This window comes from Emiliania huxleyi, assembly GCF_000372725.1.
Source record: "Emiliania huxleyi CCMP1516 unplaced genomic scaffold EMIHUscaffold_3, whole genome shotgun sequence".
NCBI classification, from domain to species: Eukaryota; Haptophyta; order Isochrysidales; family Noelaerhabdaceae; genus Emiliania; species Emiliania huxleyi.
This window is the reverse complement of record NW_005199770.1, coordinates 637,612-653,213: the sequence shown is the minus strand read 5'-3', so window position 1 is coordinate 653,213 and position 15,602 is coordinate 637,612. Positions and strand designations below refer to the sequence as shown.

At 64.4% G+C, this 15,602-nt stretch overlaps 4 protein-coding genes across 4 annotated transcripts in view; 2 read left to right on the top strand and 2 right to left on the bottom strand.

Annotated features, from left to right (window-relative positions):
• The window catches only part of EMIHUDRAFT_195180 (hypothetical protein), a gene marked incomplete at both ends in the record, with an annotated part of 2,049 nt that extends 674 nt beyond the window's left edge, over positions 1-1,375 (bottom strand). Inside the window, 5 exons of the mRNA XM_005775177.1 lie at positions 268-381; positions 545-604; positions 805-1,026; positions 1,108-1,212; positions 1,283-1,375. Coding sequence (XP_005775234.1) covers positions 268-381; positions 545-604; positions 805-1,026; positions 1,108-1,212; positions 1,283-1,375 — 594 coding nt within the window. The remainder of the gene's footprint in view (positions 1-267; positions 382-544; positions 605-804; positions 1,027-1,107; positions 1,213-1,282) is intronic.
• A 304-nt stretch (positions 1,376-1,679) lies between these two features.
• On the top strand, positions 1,680-1,961 carry EMIHUDRAFT_61179 (hypothetical protein; the record flags this gene model as incomplete). The annotated part of the gene is made up of 1 exon (XM_005775176.1): positions 1,680-1,961. A coding segment is annotated over one exon (282 nt), but the record flags the coding sequence as incomplete, so codon positions are not given.
• Positions 1,962-4,567: 2,606 nt separating this feature from the next.
• On the bottom strand, positions 4,568-6,781 carry EMIHUDRAFT_95429 (hypothetical protein; the record flags this gene model as incomplete). The annotated part of the gene is made up of 2 exons (XM_005775175.1): positions 4,568-4,651; positions 6,056-6,781. 2 exons carry the CDS (start codon positions 6,779-6,781, stop codon positions 4,568-4,570), a joined length of 810 nt encoding a protein of 269 aa, XP_005775232.1.
• A 981-nt stretch (positions 6,782-7,762) lies between these two features.
• Positions 7,763-12,407, top strand: EMIHUDRAFT_95428 (hypothetical protein; the record flags this gene model as incomplete). The annotated part of the gene is made up of 5 exons (XM_005775174.1): positions 7,763-9,091; positions 10,061-10,465; positions 11,058-11,485; positions 11,768-11,983; positions 12,098-12,407. The coding sequence occupies 5 exons, from the start codon at positions 7,763-7,765 to the stop codon at positions 12,405-12,407; spliced, it is 2,688 nt and encodes an 895-aa protein (XP_005775231.1).
• Positions 12,408-15,602: the final 3,195 nt, after the last annotated feature.

Sequence of the window (15,602 nt, the reverse complement as noted above, 5' to 3'; positions counted from 1 at the left end):
AGGTGGCGTGTTAGCCCGCTCGCCTCAAAGCGATTACCTGTCGAGGGTATCGCCCGCCCGCGTGGGATGCTCGAAATGATACGCCAGATCGCAGGGGAGTGTTTGGATGTTGAAGTGGCCGCCTGCGATCACAGGGGGCAAATGGCCGAAGCTGAACATGAGCGGTATTTCACGCAACACGCGGGTTGTTCGTCCGCCGCCCAATGACGTACCCACCTCCTAACCAACCGAGGCGCACGCCGGGGCGCGTCTCGCAGCGCAGCGCACCGTGCCGCCCTGGCTGCATCCGCCGAGCATGACGCGCTGCGCGTCGCCGCCGAGCAACTCGATCTCGCGGTCGAGGATGGAGTGGATGCGGCGGGTCTGCGACGCCAGGTGCGCCTGCGCCGAGCATCGGCGCGCCGCGCTCAGCCCGCAGCCGCGGGAGGGAGGGAGACGCATTCCGAACGCGTCCGGGATGCGTCCACTTCAAGCGTTGGAGCAAATCGGGGGCAAGAGGGGCGGGCGGGCGGGCGGCGGGGGGGGGCGGCGCCTCGTTGAGGACGTCGTGCTGGTGCTCGCCGTCGCGGCGGGTGTAATAGTTGTACCAGGAGGCGACGTTCGCCTGAGGCACAAGGTCCAGAGGGGCGGGGCGAGGTCGTTGAAAAGGGCGGGAAAACGGCGGGGCTCCGAATCGGGACTTGATGGGGCGCAAGGGGGGCGCAGGTGGGGCAGGGCAGGGGCGGCGCGTGGTGTGGGGCGCGGGCCGCTCGCCTCGGGGCCCGTCGGCCAGCTAATCGTTCGCCGCGGCGCGCGGGGAAAGACATATTTGCAGCCCGGCAGGCCGACTCGAGCGACGCTCTGCGGCAGCTCCATCATGGTGTCAGAGTCCTCGGGCGCCGTGTACATGCCGTGCAGCAGGACGACGGTGTGCGTGTGCGGGCCCGTCGGCTCGATGACTAGCGCCCCCGGGTCCTCCGACGACACGCGGCGCGGGCGCATGGACCGGGAGGGGTCGCCGCAGCCACAGGCGCCGTCGCCCTCGGACTGGCTGGCGTACCCATCGTCGGGCGGCGGTGACTGGCGCGCGGCGGCTGCGGCGGCGGCTCCCAGCTGCGCCGAAAGCACCTTCCGCGGCCGCAGCTCCCGCTTGTGCAGCCCAGCGGAGAGGGCGCCGTTGAGGGCCTCGGCGCGCCGCTTGGTGCCGGGGAGGAGGCGGAGCAGGCCACGCCGCTCGGCGGGGCGGAGCTCGAAGGGGCGGGAGGAGCGGAGAATCGGCTGCGCGCCGTCGGCCCGCGTCCACCGCGAAGGAACCGGCGGCGAGCGCCTCCCCATGCGCCTCTCGGCAGGGCGTCGTTCTCCAGTCAGGGTCAAAGAGCAGAGCTTTGCGCGCCATTTTTCTTTGCCGCTCTAAATCCCGCCGGGACGGATTTGCCACTGGCGACAGCCACCCTCGAGGGCAATTTCACGAGAGCCACCACGGCCGGCCTTTTCTTCTGTAGTCATTTGCAAGGCAGTCTCTTTTTTCATTTATTCATTCCGTGCATTATCGAGCGGAAGAACATGAGTTTCACCCTGAGCGAAGGCTGTTTCGCTCTGAGTAAAAAGAAAGCGCGCGTCCCGCGGCTGCAGACTAGCTTCATAGTGAGAGGGTAACGCCGCCGCGCCTCCGCCGCCGCCCCCTCGCCAAGCACCCTCAGATGGCGGAGGCGGCCTCTGACTCCTCGCTCGCCCCGCCCGCCGAGCTCGTCAGCCAGCTCGGCTTCTACTTCTCCGACTCCAACCTCCGGCGCGACCGTTTCCTCATCCGCCTGACCGGCGCCGACGGCACGGGCGCGGTGCCCATCGAGACGCTCGCCACCTTCAACCGCGTTGCGGCCCACACGCAGGACGTGGGCGTGATCGTCGCTGCGCTGCGGCAGGCCCCCGGGCTAGTCGTCTCGGACGACGAGCAGTCGGTGCGGCGCGTCTCGCCTCTTCCCGACGAGGACACCTCGGCGGCGCGGACCGTGTATGTCGAGCAGCTGCCGGCGGGCGTCACCATCGACATGCTGCGAGAGGCGTTTGGCGCGTGCGGCGCGGTGACGTGCGTCTCGCTGCCGCGATCGGGCCCGTCGCACAGCCGCGACGCGCTCGGCTTTGCCTTTGTCGAGTTTGAGACCGAGGCTGCCGCCGCCGCCGCGCCCGAGCGGATGGGCGGCACCGCGCTGCGCGATGGGCAGCCGCCGCTGAGGGTGATGCGCAAGGCTGCGTGGGAGGAGCAGAAGGCGGCGTACAAGAGCGCGCGCGCCGCCGGCTCGCGGCGCAGCGCAAAGGCGGAGCGCGCCAAGGCTGCCGCCGCCGAGGCGGAGCGGGCGGCGGCGGCGCTGCCGCAGACGGTGGTGGCGGTGACGGCGATTGCGCGCGGCGGCAACATCAAGGCGATCCGCAAGGAGATGAACAGCGTCTTCGGCGCGGTCGCGCCGGTCGAGTTTGTCGACTACGGCTTCTCCAACTCTGGCGACCCGACCGTCGCGTACGTGCGGATGGAGACCGAGGAGGGCGCGGCGGAGGCGGTGCGCCTGCTCTCGGAGAGGGAGCAGCCGTTCGGCGGCGCGGCGGCGCAGTTCGCGCTGCTGCGGGGCGAGAAGCTGCTGCGCTACACCGATCGCATCCGCGAGCTGCGTGCCGCGTCCGGCAAGACGCGGCAGCGCAAGCGGCAGCAGTGGTGGGAGAGAAAGTGGGGAGCAAAGGCGGCGGAGGAGGGCGGCGGCGGCGGCGGCGGCGATGGGGGCGGCGATGGCGACGGCGATGGCGACGGCGGCGGCGGGGACGGCGGCGGCGGCGGGGACGGCGGCGGCGGCGGCGGCGGCGGCGGCGGCATGGAGGGCGGCGGGCGGAAGGCGGACGCGGAGGAATCCGGTGCGGCGGGCGCGAGGGATCGAGGCGAGGCGGCCGCCGATGAGGAGGGCGGCGCCGATGGCGGCCCTGCGCAGAAGCGGCAGAAGGCGTGAGAGCATGGTGTCCTCCAAGCGGGTAGAAGTCCGTCGGCACAAGATGGGTGAGGTGAAGAGCTGGGATGAGAGGGGGTCGAGGTGCCCCGGGCGCTGTGCCACGGTGGGTTCGGCGCCGCCTGACGCCTGTTGTGTTGAGCCCGGGGTGGGCGGTGCATTTTGAGGACCCGCCAACGTTTGTTTGACCCGCCATACATGGAAATCTCTGCGCTACATGTACATCGGAAGGATATCCTTGTGGACCGGACTGTGTAGATCGTAGATGCCTTTCAGAGATCTCTTAAGTGGCAAATCTCCTGCCAAGAGAAGCAGTAGATTGAAGAACTGGTTCAGGCAAATCCTCTCCAGTGTAGATGCTCGAGAGGAGTCTGAGATGTCGAGTTGGTGCGTGCAGTTGCTTGCAGATCTTGCGACAGAGTCAGAGAGGTGGAGATTCTGACTTCGCGCCAAAGGCGCCTAGAGATCGTGTGGGCCGACTGGAGATTGCAAAATGGCGCGAAAAGAGGGTGGAGATCCTTTTGCATTGTGAATGTATCCATAGCGCATCTCCTTGAAGGTTTGAGCCCCCCTCCTCCCCCGGGCCCCCGAATCGAGATTGGAGATTGGAGATTGGAGATGGAGATCGGAGATCTGACTGAATCCGGCCTAAGATGACGACGTTGGAGATTGGAGATTGAAGATGGAGATCGGAGATCTGACTGGATCCGGCCTAAGATGTAGCGACGCTGGAGATTGGAGAGTACTGGAGAGATGGAGATCGGAGCCCCCCAGCCCCTAGTGGTGTCTCATCGATTTTCTTGTTTTGTTTTTAGACAAAGGTTCTCTGCGCGGACGGCCCGGGGGGAGCCTGCGGCGCCATTTTAATCTGCGCTCCTCTTTTATGGCCTGCGGCGCCTGGCTTGAGCTTGGAAGTGTAAACGAGTCCGCCAGGGCGGTCTGCAAACACGGAGCGCGCTGCGCGGCGCGCGCGGTCTACGCCGAGGCTGCGGCTCAGGTCAGAGGGCCCAGCGACTCGTCGGTTGGGTGTAAACGGGCATTGCCTGTGGTCTTCAACGCACAAAGGGTGTGAATAGAGCTCTCTTGATCCTTCTGAGCACGAAGACCACTCGAACTCTTCTGCAGACTTTAGTTTTCCCGGTGTTCATAAGCTGTGAATAGTTTATGCGCCCGCCGCAGCCCGCCCTATTCACCACCGGGCCACGAGAGCCCTGCAAGCAGCTGGCATGTTCTATCGCCCGGGTGGCGGGCTGTCTGCACACAGACGTCTCGTCCCATGGCTGACGCACGGATGGTCCGACCTGTGGCGGAGTTTAACCTCAGCTCGGCCGTCGGTGTCGGCGGGCTGACGGCGGCCGCCGGAATCGCGATTCGCTCTGCCAGCTGCCAGCAGCCTCGTGTCGCCGCTCTCGTTGGCGCAGCAGCAGCGATTGGCCTTTGCGCCGTCGCTCGACGGCGTCACCGCCCATCCGACCTGCGAGTCTTCTGCTCTCACGCACCTCACTCGCCGCGCGCGGATTGTGCGCCGCGCCAAGCAAGACACATGCTCATGCAAACAGTGCGAGAACTTGGTTGCGCCGCTTAGTGGCGGCGCTGCTTTAGAGGAAGCGGCAGCGTGGGAAGCAAAGCAGATGGAGAATGCGCGGCATGCCAAGGAGCCGCTGCTGGCGGAGGTTGAGCGGCTAAGTGCAGCAAGGGCCAAGAAGAAGAAGAAGAATGTGGGCGTGGGCGATACGGGCGCCGCTGGGCTCAACGAGGAGATGCTGTCCTGCAGTTAGAGAGCTCGTAGCGAGCTCGATTTTGATGAGAATTTATGATGAGAAATATCTCAATTTTGAGCAAAAACGCCAAAAAATCGGCGCCTGCGGCGGGCCGGGGCCTCCGGCGGCGCCTGCGGCGGGCCGCTGGGGCATCCGCCCCAGACCCCGTTTACACCCGAGCTATGCCCCGCGACCTGAGCCGGAGCCCGAACTGTGGGGGCGGTATCGTGATTCACACGCTGCCAACTCGGCAAAGACGTTCGCCGTAGACCGCGCGCGCAGCGCGCTCCGTTTGCAGACCGCCCTGGCGGACTCGTTTACCCTTCCAAGCTCAAGCCAGGCGCCGCAGGCCATAAAGAGGAGCGCAGATTAAAATGGCGCCGCAGGCTCCCCCCGGCCCCGCGCCCCGGGCCGTCCGCGCACAGACCACAGCAACCCTTTTAAAAAAACATCTATCACACACCACTAGGGTTTGGGGGAGCTCCGACCTCCCCACCTCCAATACTCTCCAATCCACAGCGTCGTCATCTTAGGCCGGGGATCCAGTCAGATCTCCGATCTCCATCTTCATACAATCTCCAATCTCCAACGTCGTCATCTTAGGCCGGATTCAGTCAGATCTCCGATCTCCATCTCCAATCTCCAATCTCGATTCGGGGGCCTGGGGGAGGAGGGGGGCTCAAACCTTCAAGGAGATGCGCTATGGATTCATTCACACTGACCACCTCTCATCTCCAACCTCCAATCTTCTACTTGGCCACTGTCGCCGCCGGCAGCAATCTACGACCTCCATTTTCAATCTTCGATCTCACATCTGGGGCGGATGGCTGGGCGCTAGGATCTACAATCTGCATTCTCCATCTCCTATCTCCAACATTTTGGCCCGTGTTGCTGCTCAGCGATCTGCAATCCACAATCTCAATCTTCGATCTTTAGTCTTAAATGGGGAACCGGACAGGAGGGATCTACTGGCGAGACTTGGGCGTGTCCGTGTGAGAGATCCGTTAGGATCTCCAGTCTTAATCTACTATCTCTTACACCCCAACGATCTCCTGTGCGTTCTTGCGTAAGAGATTTCCATTAGCATTACTCTGACCCGCAAGGAGTACGGGTGGTCGCAACCGCGCCCGGAGACCTCGCTAAAAAGGCGTGAACGTGTGAGCGTGTCATTTGCAAGTCGATGTGACCGCGCCCAAATCGTGTGAGGAGCTGGCCCGCCCCCGCCCCCCGACGGCTCTCTAACCGGGTTTACAAAGCCCCATCACACGGTCACGGTCTTCCCCCGCTTGCGGTTCCGCCGCCCTTGCCCCGTCTCCGATCTCTTACCAGCCTGTAGACCAGCCCGGTCGCCTCGCCGCCTGTCTCCTCGTTTGGGCCAGTAAGCTGGTGCAGCAGCTCGAAGCGAGCGCCCGACTCCGCCGCCCCCGCCGCCTGCGCGTCCAGTGCGAGGTCGATCGAGATGACGCGCGCGCCGTCGGGAAGCCGCTCGGCTAGCGCCCGCACGAGCCGGCTGTGCGTCTCGCCCGAAGCCCATGTGACGGCGTAGCTAAACAAGACGTCCGCCGCCTCCACCGCCTCGAGCCCCGCTCCGTCGAGCACGGAGCCGCAAGTGAACTCGACCGGTGCGACCGGCGGAGACGGGCTCAGGCTGTCGAGTGCTACGCGGGCGGCGATCGCCGCGTCGTGCAGTGGCGGCGAGATCTCGACGCCGTGGCAGTTGCGCAGCGTGTCCGCGTGAAGGAGCGCGGCGGCGAGGACGAGCCGACCGACGCCGGAGCCGACGTCGAGGAGCGTGTCGCCGCGCTGCGGGTCGGCCAGTGCGAGGAGCTGGGCAAAGAAGTTTAGGTCGAACTCGCCGTAGACCATCGTGTCGCCGGCGAGCGGGATGCCCTCCGCCGTGCTCAGTCCACTGAGCGCGAGCGCCGCATCGCGGGCGAGCACGCGGCGGTCATTATACGCCGCCGGCGGGTAGAGCGCGTCCACCGCCGTGCTGACGCGCGGCGCAACGAGCAGGGCGGCATACCACGCGGCGGTGAGGAGCAAGGCCGTCATGCTCGTGTGTCTCTCTCTAAAAGAAAGAAAGAAACGCCGCCCAAGGGAGGGATGGGATGGACGGCACGCCGCCACCACACAGGGATTTTAAGGAGAGGGGTGTGATGCGCTAGCCGTCGCCCACCCTTGGGCGTCCGCCTCTTCCTATCTCTCTTCGCAGTCTCTCGCAGATTCTCGCTGCGACCTTCATGCCACCTCGCGGTCGCCCCCTTCTCGTCGTTCTTTCCCTTGTCTCTTCTTCTTCTGTCGCGGCCGCGCTCCCTCACGACAGCACTAACTCGGGTAAAAGAATTTTTGCTCACGCACCGCGTTGACAAGACAACCTCCCCCATCCCTCGTCTGGATTTGTCTGTTTTCTTTCTTTCTTTAGACAAGACAACAAGAGAGAGAGAGAGAGAGAGAGAGAGAGAGAGAGTACGACAACAAATCTCAATCGTTTGACAACACGACAATTTGCTTGTATTGCGCCAAAAATCTCTCTCCTCGCGTTGTCCGTTGTAGGTATGTTGTTGGCGTTGTCCGTTAGAGGTTAGTACAACTGTCACGAATCGACATTACAGCCCCGCCCAACAACAAATAGCTAAAATCTCTCTCTTGCCCCAACCTGCTCCTTTCAGACCGGCAAGAAGAGCAGATCGGCGCCGCCGGCCGTGGTTGGTGGCTCTCGTGGGTGGCTGTTGCCAGCGGGAGCAAAGAAATGGCGCGCAAGCTCTACCCTTTGACCCTGACTGGAGAACAACGCCCTGCGAAGCGAAAAATAAACTTGCACTATTTATAAATAAAGTCGAGCGTGTCGTGATGATGATCGGGCGTAACGTTCGGGGCCGAAACGATGCCCTTCACGGGTGCGTCAGGCCATCCGAGGTCGCGACGGCTGCGTGCGACGCGGGGGCCGGACCGACCATGGATGCGGCGAGCACTTCAACGCCGCGACCTCGCGTGCGGCTGCCAGACCTCGACGACGACAATGGCTGGCACGCAATGCTGCAGCGGGAGCTGACGCCGCGCAGCGAGCGCAAGGTGCGGCTGTCGGCGGTCGTCACCCAGGCCGCAAAGATCACGGGCCAGCCCGAGCGATGGGGTGAGCTGGACGGTGCTCCCCACGTTGCGCTCGTAGAGGCGGCAGAGCGGGAGCTACGGCGAGCCGAGCGGGAGGAGGGCGGGGAGGAGGCCGCAGCGAGGCGGCAGAGGAGGGATGCGGCGGACGCGGCGGGCCGAACGCCGCATCACGGGCAGCCAGCGCGCCTCGCGATGCTGCTCGACGGCCTCGCGCTTGACGGCAGCGCCAGCGCGATAGCCTCTCCGCGGCGCAGACCGTGGGGCCTCCTCAGGGCCTCGTGGGGAGTCCACGCCGGGCGCAGAGAGGGGGATGACCCACTGTACCGCTGCCTCGCCGAGGGTAGTCTGCCGACCGCAGAGACTCCCGACCTCGTGAGGGCCGAGGCAGAGGCGGCGGAGAGAAGGGCAACACGGAGGAGCGAGGAGCTCGCCGCGGCGCGGCGAGAGATTGAGGACGCAGTGAGGGCAGAGGCGGAGGCGAGAGCGAGTCTGCTCGCAGCGGAGAAGGCGGCGGCGGAGCGAGAGGCCGCCGCCGCGGCAGCCGCGGCGGCAGCGGAGAAGCGCAGGGCGGAAGCGGAGAGGGCGGACTTTGCGCCGGTGATCGAGCTGCGCAGCTTTCCTCGCGTCCGGATGCCACCGCCAGAGGTTCTGGAGCTCCAGTCGCTCCCGTCAGTGTGGGCCCCCGTCACGAGCGGGCTGACCCCGCCGCGCTTTCCGTTCATGCCCGTCTCGACCCGGCTGCCCGACCTCGAGATCCCCGACTTTGTCCACGCCGCGCACCTGCAGGACGTGCTCGACGACCTCCTCAAGCTGTGCGCACTGGCGCGGGTCAGCGCGCCGCCGCTGCCGTCGCCGCCGGCGCCGAGTGAAGACGTGCTCGCGCCGGCGCAGGCTACACCAGACCAGCTCGCAGGCATGGCGGTGGCCGACTGGATCTGTGGCGAGCCGCCTCCTGCAGCACCACCGCAGGCCACCTCGGTCGAGGAGGATGCAGAGGCAGAGCCCGAGGGCCAGGCGGAGGAGGCGGAGGCGGCCGCCGCTCCCAGCGATTTGGAGATCTGGGCGGCAACCAAGCTCGAGGCGCGGGCGCGAGGGCGGACGGCGCGCGCAGAAGCCGCTCGGCGGCGCGCGTCGCGTGGACCGCCGAGTGTCGCCGAGGCGCACGCAGAGCCAGAGGCGGACGCGCCGGGCGCAGAGGCGGTCCACGTGGGGGCAGCTGCGACCCGAGTGGGGGCAGTCTACCGAGGGAGGGTGGCGCGCAAGCGCGCCGCAGCGCTGCGCGCAGCCGGCGAGTCCCCGTCGGCTGCTGGGCAATGCCACGCTGCGCGTCCGAGCTCTGCGCCTCTGCCGAGCACGCCTCTACCGTTCCCTCCGTCGCATCCTGTCGAGACTTGCGCACCGTCGACAACCCCAGCTGCACCTCCACTCCCTCTCTGGACGGACGACAGGCTGGCGATCGGCGGTATCGGCGCCGCCACCGGCCGCAGCCCACGCAGAAGGCTGCACGGTTGGAGGCCCGTGCAGTGTGTTGGCGAGGAGGGGGTGAGCCGCACCATGGGGGTGCGCCCAGCTCGCCCCACAACCCTCGACGACTACCTCGCTGGCGTCCGAGCGTCGATGCCTCTTGCGCCGCCGCCGCCCCTGCTTTCGCCGCCGCCGCCGCCCCCCACTCCTCCGCCACTTGCTCCACCGCCGTCAGCAGCCTCCTCCAGACAGACCACTCCGTGGTCGGCGGTGCCGCAACCGGCGCTCGAGAGCCACGTGGGAGCCATCCTCGGCGAGGAGCGAGGAGGCGAGGCGAGCTGCGACCTGAGCGGCGCAGGGCAGGAGAGAAGAACCTATCTGCCCACTACAAGAGAGGCTACTCCACGGGCGGCGATCCCGCAGCTAGGCCCCGAGCGTCTACCTAGCGCCGGCAACGAGGACGAGACGACCCCCCACCTCAGCAGCAGGCTGCAAGCCGAGGGTCAAACGCCCATGTCCACTACGGCGGCGGCGGGCAGCGCCTCGGCTCCTATTCTCCCCGAGGTCCACCTTGCGCCACCTGTCCGTGTCCGAAGCGCCTTGCGCACCCCCTCGCGGGAAAGGCGGTCAGAGTCGCCGGAGCGGGCCGCCATGGTCCGCGCGGCGGCGAGGTTCTCAGAAGACGAGGAGCTTCCCTCTCGGACCTTGGCGCTTCCAAGCAGCGCCCCGGCAGCCCCGGCAGCCAAGCTGTGCCAGGCGCCCCTCCTCGCATCTCCACGCGTGCAAACCGCGCTCCTCGCCCTGTGGAGCTTGCTTGGCCACGCTGCGTCTGAACGGTTGCGCCTCTTGCGGTCTCACGCTGCGCTCGAGCGAGAGGGCCAGGAGGCGGCAGTGCAGGAGTGGGTGGCTACTGCACTGGAGATGCTGCAGACGGCGAGGGCGCAGCTCGACCCCGCGCCGCCGGAAGCTGCAGGGCAGGAGGCCGAGGTGCGCGCGAGCCAGCACAACGCGGCCGAGGAGCGGCTGGAAGAGATTGTGCGCGTGCTTCAGAAGCACGGATGGGCTCTGCCCGGGAAGCACGCGGCGCACCCGTACGTGAATCTCGCCGAGGCGGCACGGGCGGCGCGGGCGCTTCGCGCTGGCGACGAGAGCAGCCGCGATGTGAGTCCTCGACGGTCTTCGAGTCCTCCCCCATTTGTGCGACGGGCGCCCCTGCGGCCACCTCCCCTGCGGGCGCTCGCAGCGCATCGCGCGACACTTCATCAACCCGCGTGAAGATATTAGCGCAAACACCTACACCACCAGGTAGAAATAAAGAAAACACGCAACGCAAGGGGTACTTAACTCTTGGAGCACTTTCGTGGAGTTTCAACCGCACAACCAGGGCCGGGGCCCGGGGAGCTAAGCGGAAGCGCACCCAGCGGGCCGGATGATTGGCATCGGGTTACGGGCTAGAGAGTTGCGTTGGGAGATTCTTTTTCGCACGGTGTAGTAGTGCCAGTGCTCGCGCGTGGTTCTTTTTTCGCACGACACGGTTGTAAAATTCTTTTTTCGCACGACACTGGGCCTTACCAGTGAGTCCCGTGCCCAGTGTCGGAGAAAATAATTCTTTTTTCGGCGACGAGCTCTTGTTGTTTGCGAGTTAGCGGCCACTGTTGACTGCATTGAGATTGGCATGCCGAGCCGGCTTCCAGCGCCCCTTTGGAGGCCGCCGCAGCTAATTCCCACGAACGGAAGCGGAGCCGTGCTGCAGTCCCATTGCATGTTCATGACGGGCGGATCTGGACACGACCTCAATGCATCAAGGTGCCTGGCGCGGCAGTTGCGACAATTTGGGTCACGCTGGCCGTTTGTGGTGGCCGTGCTGGAGGATGACGTTTCCGCAGCGCGCCAGGCGCTACCTTTGTCCGAGGGTGTGGACGGTATCGTGACGTGGTCTCGCTTTCCATACCAGTACCGCATGTCACGCATCCTCCGACCTGGCCACCCGCTCTCCCTCGGACGCTGGTCCAGATCACGCGTCCTCGACAAGCTCAACCTCCTGGCATTGCCTGGAGGCGCGGCGCAGCGGATCGTGTGGATCGACCCCGACGTCCATATTCGCCGCAACGTGGACGAGCTGTGCCTGCTCAATGACTCGTTTGCCGCTGCGCCCAACATCGGCATCCACCGCACATGCTGGTCAGAGACGCTATCAGAGGAAAGCTGGACTTGCAGAGACTGCGGCCGTTCTGGGCGCCGACCCTGCAGGTGCATGATTGAGCGTGCACACACACACACACACACACACACACACACACACACACACACACACACACACACACACACACACACACACACACACACACACACACACACACACACGCACCTCACACGCACACACGCACGCACACACGCGCACACACACGCACACGCACACAATTTCTCTCTCTCTCACACACATGCCAACTCCCTGACACGCAGGCGCATGGTCAACACTGGAGTGCTCTCCGTTCGACCGCTCACCGGGTCGCACTTCCGCTCCGCAGTGCTGCAGCCCATTGTCGCGGGCAAGGTACCCTCCCGAGAAGGGAGTGACCAGGGGGCCATCAACTCGTTGCTGTATGGGTACAGTGGTACCGCCCCGCTCTGGGGCACGGCGCGAATGCTGCCGGAGCGCTACAACTTCCTCGCGCGCAGGTTTGATGGGCGGATCGCGATCCGGCACATGAAAAGGGGGGCGCACTGCCCTACTCATGAACTGTAGTTGTTGCCTTCGGGCCAGTGACTTCACGTGCGCTGATTGCTACGCAGGTTGCACACATCATTGCGCCGGTGGGCGGCCACTCCCGCGCTGCACTTCTCGGGCGAGACCAAGAAGATGCTTACAAGCAGCGGCGTGCAAGGCAGCAGCAACCTGCCCAGCAAGAGGCCGTTGGTAGAGGCGCTGCTCAAGTGGCGCGAGACGTGCGTGGCCCCTTCGCAGACATTTTCGATGGCGATGCCGGCCAGCGACGCTGCTGTCCAGCAGCACCTCGAATCGCTGATAATGGACTCAACGTCGTTGGGCTTGGGGCACCGCGGGAAGGATGTGCGGATGTATGCAGCATGGACCAGACAATAGTTTGATGTTGTGAATTGACTCGAATCAATAGCGTCAAAAATTCAAAATTGGTAGTGTGAAGTGAGAGAGTAAAGCGAAATAGGGAGAGAGCGCGACAGCAATGGACCCATACTTGGCTTGCATGGTGCAGGGAGAGCACTCAAGTGGGGCCCGGCTCAAGCGCGAAAACCCGATGAAAATGTTCGCTGTGAATGCGAGCTGTGAATGCTCCTCCGGACCTCCTTTACCTTTTGCAGAGAGCGCGCGGCACATCGCTTTACCAAAGTCCTCGACGAGTCTTGGACTTGCAGGTCTGTGTGAGCTGTGAGCCCATGACCACCTACACCTATGTGTCTGTCATCCTGTGAGCTGTGTCCTGTGAATAAATAAATAAAACACGGACACCTCTACTATGAGAACTGAGATGGGTAAAAAGGAACAGGTCCCCGCCCGTGCGATCTTTGTGCAGGGTTCTTTGTGGGTGTGGTCGGCGACTAGCCGGGGTCGTCCTCCCGAAGGGGGACTTGCCACGAGCACTAGCCGTCTTCCACATGGTCCCTCGGGTCCCTGCTGCTCCTAATCTCTTCGTACATCCTCCTGCTGATCTCCGCAAAGTCCTGCTCCCTCCCTCGTCTCGCCCTGCGCGTCTGCTCCGCCTCCACATCGTCTGCTCTGCGTCGTCTGGCGACGGGTCCTCCATAGTCGGTTGAGGTCGCCGCCCTCCTCGTGCCTCTTCCCAACGTTCCCTCGGCGGCCGATGCCGTCTGCTCCGACTCCGCCGTCCCCGGGCCTGCCCTGCTCTCGTCTGCGCTAGCTTCTGTTTCGTCATCACCGGTGTCTCTCCTCTTCTTTCTCCTCTTCTTGTATGCTTCGTACATCGCGTCGATTCCTTTTCGCGTGAGCACCACCCTGAAGCCCGCCCAGCAGCTGAACCGCTCCCTAAGTCGAAGGAGCATCATCAGTCTCACCCACTTCGCGCGCTGCCCACTGTCTCTCCGCTCCCTCCCGCTTGAGCCGCCGTCGCGGCCCTCGTTCGTCCCACTGGCTGTTGGCCCGTCCCTGCGTTACCTCCATTATCCCTCCTCCTCCGCGACTCCCTCAAGGCTGGCCGGGCCTCCTTCCACCCAGCGAAGAGCTTCCTCAGCCACTCGATGTGTTCCTCTCTCTTCATTATGCGCGCCGTAGCCTCATCATTGAGCTGGATCCACCTCTGCACCGCTCTCGTCGTCGCCTCGGCCACGACTTGCAAGTTGGTTCCTCGTGACCCCGCGCGGCGCCAAGGTCCCTCCGGCTCTTCTCCGAGAGGTCATCTACCAGTGCTGGCAACACCCCCCCGACTGCGGGGGCTAGCGCCTCGTACCCGTCCTCATCCAGCACCCTATAGCGTGAGCCCTTCAGCGCAGCGACATGCGCTATTCTCAGGTCAGCGTCTTCAGCGTATCCTTGGAGTCGGGTGCCGCCTAATACGCAAAATCAGCAAAAATTACGCTTCTTTTTTTCACTCTTACGTCTTAGACACTACACGACGACAACTATCATCTATCAACTAAAGCGTAAAGGATTCGTTTTCTTCCCCCGTTGGTCCGCCGTTTTGTCGCCTCGGTGCCGACTGCAGCGTGCACGCCGACCGACCCGTCCGTCCCAACCGATATTAGTTGATAGTTGAAACATTTACGGCAAAGAATGAGAAAACAGAGGCATGCGTTTTTGTGCTTTTGGAGGTCTGTAGACTGTAGCTCAAGATGGTCGAACGATCCAGCTTATTACGGTTTACGCCCGTAGCTCACGACCGACCCCTCCCTCACCGGCTCGTTCGACTCCTTCCATGCCCCGCAAGTCGTTCTTCCCCCCGCCATCGCGCCTCTATCATATCCTCGTCTTTTCCCTCTCCATACAATGCTCAAGTAGTGTGCATTCTTTCTGTTTCTCGTTTCTCGCAGATTCTTTTTCCTTCGCGGCAACGCGGACCGCGGTGAGACCGCGCCGCCCCCCGCGCCCGCCCGCGCCCGCAGCGTGAACACATACGCGCGTCCCTCGCCGCACGGAAACATACGCGCCAGCCGCGCAGCAGCCTCACATGCAGCGCCGACCGCATGCTCGCGCCCTGGGCCGCCGACGACCCGGTCGGGCGGGCTGCGCGGCCGCCGTACACCATCAGGCAGGCGCGCGACCACCCGCAGCACGCCGCAGCCCACCGCGCAGCCCTGCCAGCCAAGCCGGCGCCTCCCAGCTGCACAAACAGGGCGCAAAACAGAGCACAGCGCACAGCACACACCGGCGGCGCGCGCGCAGCACACACAGACGCGCGCGCGACCGCAGCACGCACACGTACACAGCACGCGCGCGTCGCACGCCAGCGCAGCGCCGCACACAGAGCACACTTGCCCACATCAGCAGCAGCCAGCCTGCCACAATCCTCATCTCACACACGCGCGCACACACTCCCCCCTACCGGCGCACGCATTGGGCGTCGCCGAGAGCTCCCAAAGCTGACTTGTGTTGCTGCTTGTGCTGCCTGCTCATGAGCAGGCAGCACAAGCAGCCACACAACCCCAAAGCTCACTTGTATGGCTGCTTGTGCTGCCTGCTTGGCAGCACAAGCAGCCACACAACATCCCGCTTCATCTCGCCTCCTAGTCTCGCCTCATCTCGCCTCATCTCGCCTCACCTCGCTTCATCTCGCCTCACCTCGCCTCATCTCGCCTCACACCTCGCCTCATCTCGCCTCACGCCCTCGCCTCATCTCGCCTCACCTCGCCTCATCTCGCCGAGGTACACCTCGCCTCATCTCGCCTCATCTCGCCTCACCTCGCCTCATCTCGCCTCATCTCGCCTCATCTCGCCTCATCTCGCCTCATCTCGCCACTCGCCTCATCTCGCCTCATCTCGCCTCACCTCGCCTCATCTCGCCTCATCTCGCCTCATCTCGCCTCACCTCGCCTCATCTCGCCTCATCTCGCCTCATCGCCCCTCACCTCGCCTCATCTCGCCTCATCGCCCCTCACCTCGCCTCACCTCGCCTCATCTCGCCTCATCTCGCCCCACATTTTTTTCTTTTCTAGACCACTCCGAGACCGACCCAAGACCGACCCGAGACCCGAGATCGACCCGAGATCGACCCGAGATCGACCCGAGATCGACCCGAGATCGACTCGAGATCGACCCGAGATCGACCCGAGATCGACCCGAGATCGGCACGAGCGATCAACCCAACAA